The sequence below is a fragment of the Tamandua tetradactyla genome, chromosome 1 (genome assembly GCF_023851605.1).
Source record: "Tamandua tetradactyla isolate mTamTet1 chromosome 1, mTamTet1.pri, whole genome shotgun sequence".
In the NCBI taxonomy this organism is placed as follows: Eukaryota; Metazoa; Chordata; class Mammalia; order Pilosa; family Myrmecophagidae; genus Tamandua; species Tamandua tetradactyla.
Genome location: NC_135327.1, coordinates 232984096 through 232998656, shown reverse-complemented (window position 1 = coordinate 232998656; position 14561 = coordinate 232984096). Strand labels below are relative to the sequence as shown.

The window sequence follows — 14561 nt, the reverse complement described above, 5'->3', positions numbered from 1 at the left end:
ATTTAAATGGTTCAATAGTAGACAAGGAGTAATGGTAGAGGGATATAGGGAGAAAACTAAAAATGCTCGCTATGGCCAATAGTTAACATGCAGTTAGAGTGCTAATGGTCATCGTTTGTTAAACCCCAATCAATAACACTCCTGCTGTCTCTTAAGAGCACCTGGGTCTCAGAGATACTGCCAAGTCTTCATGAACTAGATTTGCCTCCCTGGAACATATAACTCCCTGTGGGTTCCTCGGACAGATGAATCCTGAAACCCAGAGGGACCAGCCTCTCCAGGATTATCAATTGATTGCATACTCCTGTCCTTCAGTGTGGACACCCCTTCTCGGCATGTAAGAGAAGTTATTCCCCAAGGATCCCTATAGATTGGGAGAAGGATTGAGAGGGAGAAAGTAAAACAGAGGAAATGGGGTCGAACAAATCTGTACGGTTACTGAGTCACTATATTAATATTCCTACCACCCTTCAGTTCTTTGGACCAGCAAGAAGGAAAAATCTGAGATAATGGAATGGTAGGCCATGATCAACTTTGGAACCGGTTCTGTAGTTGCTTGTTGATGTGTGTTTTGAAAATTATTGTTTTTCCTTCTTTGCTTCGTATATACGCTATATAATAAAAAAGTTAAAAATGCAACTATAGGCAGTTATATACAAAGAAAGAAAAAAGCAACCTATTCTTCAAGATAGATTCCTGAAATTAAAAATTTGAAAATGTTTAGTAACAGATCATTACTGTAGCAAAATTGATAGTTGTAATACCTTTCTACTTGGTATTTTGAGTACAATTTTGATAGTTAAATGGCATTTGAATGCTTAATACTTTAGAATTTAAGAAACTCTGAGGTCTGTATCTAGATATTTTTCTAGCTTGCTTTAATTTTAAACTGGTTTATGAAACATTGTACAAACAGGCTTTACAATGATTATTGTTATTTATTTAAATATGCCTACGGATAAGCTAAGATATCCATTTTTGGTGGTTAAGATTTTCATGTTAATTGTAAAAAGATTTGTACCTTTATATTTTCCTGAAATCACGGAAATGTTCAGTAACATAGGTTATTTAATATAGCAACGCTGATGTTTGTAGTAACTTTCTACTTGATATTTTGACAGCATTCAGTTTTGACTCCTGATCAAATGGTATTTATGTTAGTATTTAATATTTAGAATTTAAGAAACTCTGATGTATTAATTTGTAGTTTTTCCTTGTGCCTTAATTTTAAATTGGTTTATGAAACCTACTGTGCAAACACAGGTTGTACAATTATTTGGATTTTTAATTTAAATATGCCTATGGATAAGGTAACTAAGCTATTTTTTGGTGGTTCTAAGTGTATTGTTCATTTTCTTAAATAAAAATACATAAAAAAAAAAGAGAGAGAGAGAGAAAAGAGAAAAGAACAAAGCTTAAGGGACAGGCGTGCGCTTGACCCCAGAAGGATGTCACAGTGGTGGGCGCCAAGCAGGCCGCCTTCTAGCCCACAGGGGAATATGGAAGTGTAACTAAGATAGTATAGGTTTTAGACTTGGGTCTTTGAAGAGGTCACACCAATTGGGGTAGGCCCCAAACCCAACGGCTGGTGTCCTTAGGAAAGGGGGTGGGGGGGGACACACAGACACAGACAGAAACCTGGGACAGAGGAGGCAGAGACTAGAGTGATGGAGCCACCAGGCAAGACATGCCCAGGATGGCTGGAGCCACCAGAGTCCGAAATTGGCGAGGAAGGACCCTGTCCTCATGATTGCAGAGGCAGCGCGGCCCCGCCAACACTTGATTTCAGGCTTCTGGCCTCCAGAACAGCAAGGGAAGGAATCTCTGTTTCCTTAAGCCACCCAGGGTGTGGTCACCTTGCAGCCGTGCCAGGACTAAGCCAGTCGCGACCTGCCATCTGGAACAGCAAACACAAGAAAGCAGTCTACTCAGTGGCAGAGAAGGAAGAGATGGGGAGCAAAGAGGTAACCTGCTGGCTTCTCTGCAGCAATCCTGTCGCTACTTTCAGTCTGTTCCAGAAATCCAGTTTTATTTCTGCCTAGGGGTTCCACAACCTGTCACCCACCCCCACCCACATCACCTCCACTTATAAAACTCCTTTACCAGTTTAGGTGAGTTTCTATCACTTGCAACAAAAGGACTATCAAGACGCATTTTATCTCTGAAAGAAAACACTGGATTCACTTCATATTGCAAAAGTAATTATTTATTATGACAAAAGTAAAACTGTAAAAACAAATGAATGTTACACTGTATTGCACCATGATTGCAAGTGAGCCAAAACTTGTCTACAAGATGAACATTCTGGAGCCAAGAGCATCCTTTTACTTGGGTAAATAGGCATGCAGGCATGACAACTGCAGAAATAAAAAATCATGACTCCCAACAATCTAAACATATAAAATAGGAATTTTAGGACAGTAGTGAGCTATTAACATTTTTTAAACATGTGTTTTAAACCACCCCACCATTAGCAAAACATGCTTTGAACCACTTTCAAGCAGTGATGATACATATGCACTGAGTAATTTATGTTTGGACTTTTCATTTTACTAATGCTTTGTCAAATCTACTGGACCAATGGCATACATTTCAGTCAACTGGTTGGGGTAAGAAACACAGTTTGTGGTATGAAAGGCATTTTGTCCCCTCTGTACAATAATACCAAGGATCACACAAAGATGCAATCCATTAATTTTGACCTCATTAGCACCATCTCCTACTCTACCAAGCTGGTCAGCTCCACTACTGCTAGAACTCCTTCAGAAAGGCTGAAGCCTGATGGATGACAGTAGTTTGTATTGAAATCTTAAGAAACGAATGTAAATATGAATCACACTTTAGAGAAGAGTTCTGCATTCTGAGGCAGGAAGTATATAGAAGAGAGGGTCTGCTGGTTCCTCTTCAATGCACTAAAGCACCAAGTGATAGTCAGATGGCAATGGGTGATCATAAGTATAAACCACACTGCTGAAGACAAATGCAAAAAAGCAAGGCTATAACTGTTTTTATATTTTGTGGTCTGTGTTTTAAAACCGTGCTCTGTTGAAAGAGATGTACACAGATTAAAAATTCTAGGTACTACATAATTGGAAAAATGATAACCATCATTTTATTTCACACTTTTAATGAAATAGCAGCTAAACTCTTTTTAAAATCAAAATTACAAGTTTCCATAACTATACTGAACAGTTTACTCCAAGAGAACAAATAGGGGCTGCAGAGTCCATGAAATTTCCTGAGGGAAAATCTAAGATTAATATGACTATAGTCTTTCTTGTGACTAGGGCTAAAACATGCAAATAAATTATATTTAATCAAGATCAATTGATAGTCATTTGATATCTCACCAACACTGATGGAAATATATTCACAGTGTAATATAATCAATCAAAGTTTAGAAATTTTCCTTTCAACATGGTTTAATAAGAACAAGTAAATATTGACTAAGCATTTGCCATGTGCTTTAATGAAGACCATTTGTGAATCTGAACTAAATACAAAACGAAACAAAATCCCTAAGGAATGCCATTCCTTAGTTGTGAATTTTGCACATTTCAATTAGTTTGGGTGAAAGGGGCATTTATGGGATGGTGCAACATCTGACAAACTGAGCAAAGCACCATATGGATTGAAACCAGAAGTAATTTTTAAATTACAATCTTAAAAGTATGTGCACAAGATTATTTCTGTTCTTTTAGAACTTCATTTTCTATTTCAAAAGATATCTAAAGAGATCTGCCATGCCGGAGACCGGGTTTGACTCCTGGTGCCTGCCCATGATTAAAAAAAAAAAAAAGTATACGGAAAAGATATCTAAAGAACATGTTATTATTTTCCCATTCCAAGAGAATATGTAGCTTTCTGGCAACCAAAAAAAGTAAAAATGCCATTCAAGCAATTGCACTCCCCAATTCTTAAAGCCTACTCAACATTCATGTCCTGCGGTCACATTAAAAATAACAGTCATACAGTTCTATGGTAAAAGACTGTACTTTCTAATAAATTTACGTGCCTTCAATGGGGGGAGATTCACTGTTTTCAGTCTAATTTTCTATTGGCTAATATCCTTTTGAAGATTTTCTATCCCATGTCAGTCTTTGCTTCAAAGATTCTGACTTGTGCTTTCAAGTGCTTGGACTTGAACCTCCAAACTGTTATCTCCCAAATTACAGACATTTAAAAATCTTTGTAGGTCTGCTGAACAAAGACTTTTTCTATTTTAAATGTAAAATGGAGCAGCTGAAAATATTTCTCAAAGTGGCCATCTCTAGCTTTGGTCACCTGGAACTAAAAAAAAATCTATCCTCTCATTGGGAACACGACTTTTAGAGTCCAGTCTGCACAGTAGCACTACCTAGATTATGATGAGACCCTTCGGGAAAAAACAAACTAACCTTTACTGCAAACCATCTTCAGATTTATAAATATTTCAAATATTGACATCATAGCTATAATGTACTATTTAATACTGGGGCATAACTGAACAAACTAACCACTTTCATCCAAGCAGTAAAGGCAGAAAAATGAACAAGTCAAATTCTCTAGGAGTATTTCCATCAACACATACTGGCACTTCATATGCAGCTTAATATCACTTTCTTGGTAATATGGCTTATTGTCTCTATTGTACTGTCAATACTGTATTATTCAAGTTTAATAGCCAAGTAACTAATTAATACTTTTTGTTTTCCTCCTTGATTGCATTCACACAGTAAATGAAATATGATAATGGAGATTGGAATCAAATACCAGAGAGAAAGGAATTTAATTTCATATTACATATCTTTCCTTACAATTGTCCAGGTTCTACAATTTTAATAATAGCATACAAGGATTCTGGGTTTTAAAACCAAAAGAGGTGTTAGAGCTCTAGTTTTAGTTCCTCAGTTTAGGAAAAAAATAACTTCAAGTGTCTAAGGCTAACTAGACAACCACTGACCAAAGGAAGATGGAAAACTACTTTCGGTAGCCAGGTCAGTCCAGGGGTCTTTCTACCACACATGCTGCACCCCAAAGCTGCTTCGATCCTAACAAAATGCAACAGCACTCTTCTTCTTCAGAAATGAGCTGGATGTGGAGTTTTTTTGACCCAAAGCAGTAGATGAAAAGTTAGCTTAAATTTGGTCTCCAAAGATAGATGCCAACAAACTGTATGCATCTATAGGCATACAGGGTGAAACTCCAACATTTTTCCCTCCTGAAAAGGTTTTACATAGTTAAGGATTAAATTAGAGTGCCAAGAAGAAACAATACTGCTCATAATTTGCCCTAAGATACTTGCACCAACAGGATGTTAAAAAGCTTTACCGTTCCTTTGAGATGCTGTTCTGTGACTTCACACAGCCAGCTCCCTGCAGGAGGAGGCTCACAGAGGAAAGCACCTCTCTCTGTGCACGCGACACACCAAAGGTCAGATGGTGCCACAGTGAAGGGCACTGGATGCCTGTGGCCACAGCAGTGGTGCCCAACAAAAAGTCATTTTTAGCAATGGAATTTGAATTTATTATTCTTTTTTCTAATGAATACTGAATAAGGGATTTCGGTACACTAACCCAAGAGCCTAAAAGCAAAATTTAGACATTTAATCTTCAATTTTTAATAGATTACATTTATGTTAATATTCCAGATTTTAAGGGATTAATAATTTACAATTCAAAATATGAAGAATATCTCTTGTAAAAGGGCCCATTAATTACTAAGTGAGTCCTCAAATGAGCATCAATAAGAACGATGGGGTTACAAGATGAATAAAGTAACACATTCAATGCCAGATCTAAATTTACAAGGTAATTTTCTACTTAAATTGTAATAAGATATTGCAAAGATTTCAGGTAAAATTTAATTTCTTTATCCTTAAACTAAAACAAAATGTAGCATGACCTCCTGAAGGTAATGTGGGCAGGTCTGTTGCTTTCTAATACTTAGACAAGCTTTGGTAGACAATGTGTGAGGTTGAAGAAGAGGATAAAACTTCAATTATTTGATCATTAATAAATATCTGACCTCCAAAGAACAGGCATAGTATAAAGTTGAGAATTTACCTCAAAATATCAATAAAGGCACTAATTAACTGCAACCTGCATTTTCATCAGACAATATTGTATAACTGACTGATTGACAATGAATGTCAGAATCAACCCTTTAGTACTGGATACCTGTGGGGGTCAACCCATTCTCCTGGAGTAAAGGGTAATTGGCTATCTTACAGCTGTGACAGGAAATACTTAATGAGAACTTATAAAATACTTCTAGAAGTCTCACATAAATTTCCTACTTGAACTTTTACAAAATGTTCAAACAGTCAATCTACGTGCAAACGCAGACTTTGGCACAAAATCCAGTTGCATGCCGATTTCATTTTCAATGCAGTTAACATAAATCATTTCTGATGCAAAAGTAACACATTTTTAAAAAGGATTTAGAAAATGAAATAACTGTACTTTAAAAATTAAATAGCAAATTTGAGTCTATGCTAGTAGCTGTCTGACAAAATACAATTGACTAACACTTTCACTATAATGCTGATGTGGTAATATAAAAAATAACCATATAATTTGATAGAGGAAAACTGAGCCAGCCAATCATATTACATACAAGAAGGCAGACAGAAAATCATTTTATAATAAGAACAAAAACACAAGTACTGAATATGCTTCTCTCAAAACAAACTTAGAGAATTCTCCTTAATACAGACAGTAAACTACATAACCAAGATAGAAACTCAGGCAGAGTGTGTATTAGGTCAAAGGTGTTTTATAACTTTCCCTCTACCCCACCCTCACCACACACCACAAAGCATCCATACTGATTTATGTCTGCTTTACTTTCATGTTACTGATTATGAATTATGTAAAAAAAAATTCTCTACCCGTAGAGAACCACTAAGGAAAAGGTTCAAAACAAAGTCAAATCACTATTTCCCATAGCCCAGAAAGCTTTCCTCTGGACATTTTTCAGTTTGAGGGTGTGTTATCATTGAACAGAAATTAAAAAATATTACCACATTAAATTAGATTAAACATGATAAATTAGTACACTTGAAAACAATGCAAAATTTAAATCAATTTACAAATAAAATGTTAAAATTAAAACACGACTTTCAATAGTTACTCTTTCTTATGAATAATCAATCTTACTTTTGACACAAATTTAGAATAAAACACTGTACAATAAAGTATTATTCTCTAAGTGTACATTTTAACCTCTTCATTACAGCAAACTCAAACATGTGAAATAAGCAGGATTGAAACTATTACATTTGTCTTCCCTTTCAATTTAAGTATACAATGTTTAGGTTTTTCTTCATTAAAAAACTGTCTTGATTTTGGGTTAAATTTTGGGTGGCTGCCCACACAAAAACAAACAAACAAACAAACAAACAAAAAAAACTGTCTTGAAACTTTTTAATGCTAGCCAAAAAACTTTTGATAGATTCAGACTTTTTCCTTTTTTTAAATATTTTTAAATTTATAAGCTGTCAGTGTATTAACTCTGAGTCTTGAAGTAATAGTCTAAAAAGTTGCCTATAAATCCAGCAAAAGATTTTACAACATGAAGCAAAACTATAAATATGGCAATTGTTTCAAGCTGATTACACTAAAACCTCAGATTTAAGGAACATCACGCGGTACTTTAAGTGATATACTGCTGGTGGTAGAAATGTTATTACAGACAGATATTTTTCAAAATTTACAAAATAAAATAAACTGTTATATTTCCGTTTTAGTTCTTGCCCAAAATATACTATTTACAGATATGATGCCCCTTGCAAATGGAACTGCTGAAGCTTTTGCTGATAATAAAGTTGTTTGTAATCAACAGTAGTAATATCCCAAGTGTCGTTTCAACTTTAATACTGGTATGCTTTAATAACGTCCTATAATTATGTATGCCCTTTATAATGTGATATTCTTAACGTGAGACTTATCCAATAGGATTCATCATAAAATCTGGGATTAGTTTCTGATCAAAATGTGAATAAAGGGGCACTTCTGGTTCCCTAGCCACAGGCTGCAGAGTGACCCTCATTCTTTCAGATAAATAATCTACTTAATTTCCATGCTAACAGCAATGTAAAATTATACCATGGTTAGCAATAGTATGGAGGAAAGCACTCACTTAAAGGCAAATTCTTGTGATGTTTAGTTTTCCTTATGTGTCTCCTCTAGTCAGCTACCCCCAACTCCCCATCATAAGTTCTGTCCAAAACATAAGTGGTTTATGGAGGAAGCAAGCATGTAGAGTTAGAGAAGTTTGCTAGTGGTACCTGATGATTTCTGGTATGACTCTGCCAAATTGGTAATTTATAGGGGTGAGGTGGGGCTTGGGATCAATAAATGAAAGAAACTGGTCATTAGGGTAATGACAGTACTTCAGAAAACATTAAACATATGACAAACATTTCTCACAAGGCAGTCTTTGAATAATTAGAATAAGCAGTCAGAAGAATTTGTTGCTGAAAACAGTTATGCATTATGTTCATCCAACTGAAGATTAGTGCATTAAAAAAAAGTTAAGAAAAAATCTTTTGTTTCCAGTTCAGCTGCACTTGATTCAAGTGTCGCTCATAGAGGTTTGTGTTGTTATAAATTAAACATGCTGCTGCCTCAGCAGCCAAGGTACCAGGAAAAATGTTCATGTTCACAGAATAAATAGAGCAGTCTCTTTTGAGTCAAACAGTTATCTCACGCCAATCCGGGAGGTCATCCACTCCAGACCCTGGCATAACCTGAAACAAGTGTTTCCAAAATTAAAAACTTCATACTTTACAAATTGAGAGCATATTTATTATCTTTTAAGACTTAACCCAAAGGTCAGTACTACAATCATTATTTATATACTTCAGAGACAACATTTAAGGCTACTGCAGGTGGAACTTTTAAATACAACATTCACTTAAACAAAATGACCTTCTTCAGGTGAGCACTACGGAGAATGGCTACAATATCATCTCCAAGACGCAGCTTTGGGAACTTTGCAGGCAACACTGCAAATATCCCCTCTCCCCCCATTCTGTCAAAATTGAAGCCACCGGAGAAAGACAGCAGGAGCTTTCCCTTCCTCTTCTGAGGTTAAAGCTATGGCCCAATCTGAAAAGGATATGTCAACAATGTCTACACACGGCCATGCTATTGCAACTAGGAAGGTCAGACTGCTTTAAGAATAAATGTACTCCTGGAAATAGACCGTGTAATCCATATATAACACACTGGCTTTCCTTGGCGTGCTATATCCATTCTCACAATATTGGGAAGGAAGAAGACACTACCATGGCATCTGCCTCAAATGTCTGCTGTCTCAACAGGCACCTACCAAAAGGAGCCCTGATCATAAAGGAGACAGGTGCTGAGATAACACCTGAGTCTGTTCAAAAAATGTGAAACTTCTTTGAAACTTCTTTAATTCAGGTGACACCTCAATTTTCTTCCAGTTAGCTAGTGATGATAAAAGTAAGAAACGAACAAAAAATGCATATCATGAAACAATTAAAAAACTCTATTATTGTACTTTCTTGATAAAACATTTATATTAGAAGTTTCTAAAGATCTTTCAGAAAATTAGTTTATTAAAACCACTTTGTCCTTTGAAGCCTGAGATGATACGAAAACCATCTTTAATGTGAAAGAAGCCCCAGCCCTGACAGGCGACCAGCACTTACCCCTCTCCTGTTAGGGCACAGCAGGACTGAATGTGCCAGGGGTGGTCCTTGATTGAGCTAAGGGTGAGGTATTTAGAGATCTCAGCTGCCGTCATACAGCCTTTCATATCCTGCTTATTCGCGAAGATAAGGACTGCAGCCTTCCGTAAATCCTGCAATCAATGTGAAGTACCTCTCATCCACGGGCCACCACAACCCACATAAACCCCTGCCAGCAGTGATGTAGACCTTCTGCTTTAACACAACCAGGCACCAGTACTTAATTTAAAGTTACTGAATAAGAATAAATTCTCTCAACCACAATTTAATGATTCATTCTAATAACGACAGATTAATCAACCTAAGTCAGAGAATTAAGCTGTTTTTCTACTTTTGGGTCAAAGAGGTAAAACTAAAAGTGAAAAACAAACAAACAAACAAAAGCACAAAAAAACCCCTCTTACATATTGACATAAACTATATAAGCAACATTCTAATGGGCAAATATGGTAATATCTTGTAAATACTTTAGATTCTCCAAAATTTAAAGCACAGTACTGGAGGTGAGGGCCAGGCAACACTTGTATTGCTCTTTGTGTAACGTGAGCATTGTGTGTATCATTAAGACATCAGAAACAACCTAAATGTCTGTTAACAGAAGATCAGACCAACTATGGTATATTCATACAGTCTGGAACTATAGTTATTAAAGGGGATTACTGAAGCATTATCTAGTAACAGGGACCAATCTCATCGCTTTGCAAAAATAAAAGCAAATGTCAGAAAGATATGAATATTATGACTACAGCATTCTGTACAATTTATGGATATATAAAAGTATAAAAATATGCATAGGAATGACAAACACTACTTTTAGAAGAGGTTTCTGAGAATGAGGAAGAACACCAAACTGAGTGATCATGAGATATTTGATATCTAATGTTCAATGGTGGGTGCAAGAATGTGCTTTACTGTCTAAAAATATATAGCATATACCTGAAATATTTAAGAGATCTCAAATTATTCACTAAAGAACTTCCGGTTATTATAAATGTGGTGGGGTGGGAGGGAGCGACATTTCTCTTTTCCCCTTCCTTGCACAATTTTATCAACCCAACCTTCTAAAAAAAGGCAAGCCTAAGTTTTATTCACTAACAGTAGTCCACAAATGCACTTTAAAAAATAATGAAAATTTCTGACTTCAAGATTATCATCAATTTATCACATAAGATTTTAACGATAAAATAACCAACATCATATCACGTTAATCTCTATAGAAGCAAACCCAGCATACAGACACATTTCTGTGTTTTGAAGATTCACTTTCAGAACTTACCTCGTGAGCCAACATTCTATATAATTCTTCTTTCGTAATAGCTAGTCGCTCCCTGTCAATGCTGTCAACAACAAGAATGATGAACTAGAAGAAAATTTAAAAAGGAGGAAAGACAGAAAACTGAATGGAATGTTGAAAAGGTTTCTACAAAACTATTCAGGTGCTGTTAAGTCCTTTCCTCACAGTATCATCATCACTTTTGGCCGCCTGCTGCTCCTCCCTCCCAGAGTTCATGGAACAGTGACTTACACCTGGCAGGAAAACCCAAGAGTGACAACTCCCAACTTCAACAGATAAAACTGTGTCCAATTTTATTAATAAAAACAACAACAAAAAGGCAACATCTCAATATATACTATGTAATACTAAGATTCGCTTTCAAATGCAGGTAATAACGTTTTAAAAGGAAAGTTAATTTTATATAAATAGTCTTCTTTATTCTGGCATTCATTTAAACAGTCAGCAATTGTTTACTATTTATGTATAAGGCAGAATCTCCTTCCTATTAGAAGCACACAGGTTAGAGAGAAAGATAAATGTGTAATAAAAACTAATGAATAAGATAACATTTTACATATGAGCAATAAAAGTTGAAGTAAAAATATACGAAACACAATCATATATACTTAGGTGTTAGTAATATGCTAAATATGCAGGTAAAATGATAAAGTAAGGAGAAGACAAGAACTAGAGAATTCTGTTGGTAAAGGTGTGTATTTAAAGAGGTGGTTCTTACACATAAAAAAAAACAATTTGGATAAGTGGTGTGCTACAATAAAAGTCAAAGGTTCTTTGAAATTCTGGTATTCTTGCAGAAATAGTTTATTAAAAGAACATTTGATGCAAATGGAATCAGTAATAAGGTATCTTTCTAAATTCTAGCTGTAGAATTCAGCAATTTCAAAACTTTTATTTTGAAATGTTTTAAGAATACATAAATCAGCTAGAATCACCTTTGACCTCTTCATCAAAGATAACTATTCTTTTCACAACTGAAGTTATTTCTGGGCTTTAAAAAAGTATCAACAGCTATGCTATTTAAATAATCATATACCAAAGTGTTGTCTTCCCTTGTTAACATATTCTAGTTTCCCATAGGGATATATAGTAAGCTGATGTAACCGTAATATTTGCTCACCCCAGGTCTCATTCCCCCCAAATAAAACAGCAGTGCTGCCACAACTGTTGGGGTGCCTGCCGCCCTAGTCTGCCCTGGTGGGCGCTACATTGGAGCACATATACACACACACCTGTGCCACCATGGCATAAATACAGGATATGAGGTTTTTATTTTAAAAAGGGCAATTTTATCTACCCCAAATTCCTCGCATCAGCCCCAACCCTAAGACACCCAGAAAACACCACAGTTCAGGAAGCTTCATTTTAGAAATAATCAGTAACGTGCTTTATTGCAAAGAAAAATTACATGGATGCAATTGTATGCTAGTGCGATCAAAGAAAAGTTTCTCTCAACAGCAATCAAGGTCTTCAAAAAATCTGCCTCTAAGAAGAAATAGAAACAACACTGAAGATGTCCCAGCTTTGTTCCTCAGCTCAATTCTGAACTAGTAAAAAGTGAATTACATGATAAAGAATTCTGGGAGGTGGCCAGCAAATCAATTAAAAAAAAAACCAAAAAGTGACTATTCAGTTGTTATCTTAAAATCTTTTATTAATATTGTGCCTAACATATAAGGTCCCTCACCCAGCTGGGTCCTCTCATAAGCCGGGAGACTTCTTATACAGAGGAGGTAGTCTCATAACACTGTGAGGGCTGGACAGCCTGCCCAAAACAGGCACTCAACTAACCTTTGTCCCCTTAACTGTTTCACTCTTCAAACTACTTACAAAAATGATCTGATTAAAAGGCAAGTGCCAACGGCCTATGCATCCTGCCTGTCTTCTGGGTTTACTTTCTGGTTCTTTTGGTGAGAACTTCAGAAGCCGCCTTAGCGTACCTCCGTGTTTGAGTAATAGGTGTTCCACGAGGACCGCAGGGACTCCTGGCCACCAATGTCCCACATCAGGAAGTGAGTGTTCTTCACCACAATTTCTTCAACGTTGCTTCCTATGGTTGGAGAAGTGTGAACCACTTCTTTCATTAAACTGTTGGAAGACAGACACCAGGAAAACTAGTTGGTAAATGGTAAAAACCTGAAGTAGATTCTATCCATTTTTATGGTGAATAGACCTTCCTTATTTATGCCAATGATGGCAATTATTAGAATCAAAAATAGAAAACTTGTAGACTATCTGTGCAAATAAATGTCTAGACAACTCCTGTTTTGTTTGTTTTTTCTCTAATGGAATAAACTGCAGACTTAATTCATCTCAACAGAAGAGAATGCTGTAGTTCTGAGCGCACATTTCTGGAGCCAAAAATTCCAATACCAACCCACCCTGATACTAGTTAGAGCTGAAGGCAAAAATCCCAACAGCAACCCTTTCTGAAAGAAAGCCAGGTGCCCGGGACACCCACATTTGCAAAGCAGCCACCGAAGCCCCAGGTGGCGAAGTACTGTGAACACTCCCTAGGCAGACTGCTGAGCCTTTGCTCAGCTGTGAAAATTAGTTCAGGCCTGTTAACCTCAACTATGGTCTAAAAAGGTAGAGCCAGAAGCAAATAATTTTCATTTAAAGCTAGTTATATGTCTTGTGCATATGAAATTACTTCAAAATTTTAAAAAATCACTTAATATAAAAAAATAAAGTTAGTTATAAATAAGTTTATTTAGAATAACAATGCTTAAACCACAGGTTTTATCAGAATCATTGGTTAGATTACATTAATTATTTCACTCCACAAAGATTCATTTACCTCAACAGGGCAGGAATGGGATGGAAGAGGCTTACTAATATCCCTGGGTTTTATAAATACATATTCTCCAAGTTACATGCAAAATGATTTCAACAACAATGGCAGATTTCTGAACTGTTTATATTTGATGTATAAAGACTAGGTCATATTAAAACACATAAAGGCCCATGAATCAAAATATTTTAAAGAAAACAAGTAGTATGCTCACCTCTCAATAGACAAACCAAAAGTTTGTAGTTTTTTATCAAAGTAGCTGGAAAATGGGTTAAGCATTGTTTAAGTGAAGTATTTCTAGAGAGCCGTCAGGTTGATCTGCCTCTAAAGCAAGAAGAGGTGGGAAGACAAGAGCCCCAGCGGAATGCAGCATTTTCTGGCAGTCTATGTCCAGAGGCCTGGACAGACCCACCTCCATGGCCCGGCAAGAAGGGTCTCGGCTTTGAAAGGACAATGGAGAGGCTCTGAAAGTGGCTGGGTGAGCTGCTAAAATTTTCTTAAAGGTAAGTAGGTGTTAATCTATTTCTCCAGAGTCTTAAGTCTCTCCAACTGGCAAGCCACTGATAGAGTATTTTCAGGGGCAGTCTTCGCCAAGTCTGGCTTGGCGAAACAATTCCAAAGGTACACACCAGGATGGGGCAGTCACTTCCTAGGGACGCAAGTCCACCCAGGTGAACTGCTCTGTGGGAGAACTCACTAGGGAGACCCACGCACTCACAATACCCCAGCTTTAGTATGCACTTGATTTGAGTTCAATAACGCTTCTTTCTTTC

The 14561-nt window shown here is 36.4% G+C and overlaps 1 protein-coding gene across 2 annotated transcripts in view; it reads right to left on the bottom strand.

The window, feature by feature from the left end:
• Positions 1-2188: 2188 nt before the first annotated feature.
• ARL5B (ARF like GTPase 5B) overlaps positions 2189-14561 on the bottom strand; it is a 39348-nt gene continuing 26975 nt past the window's right edge. For both annotated transcript variants that reach the window (XM_077154848.1, XM_077154838.1), the window contains exons 3-6: positions 12935-13082; positions 10977-11060; positions 9662-9813; positions 2189-8731 (exon numbers count right to left, since the gene is read on the bottom strand). In XM_077154848.1, the coding sequence (XP_077010963.1) occupies positions 8683-8731; positions 9662-9813; positions 10977-11060; positions 12935-13078 (429 nt within the window). In that variant the 5' untranslated portion in view covers positions 13079-13082 and the 3' untranslated portion in view covers positions 2189-8682. The remainder of the gene's footprint in view (positions 8732-9661; positions 9814-10976; positions 11061-12934; positions 13083-14561) is intronic.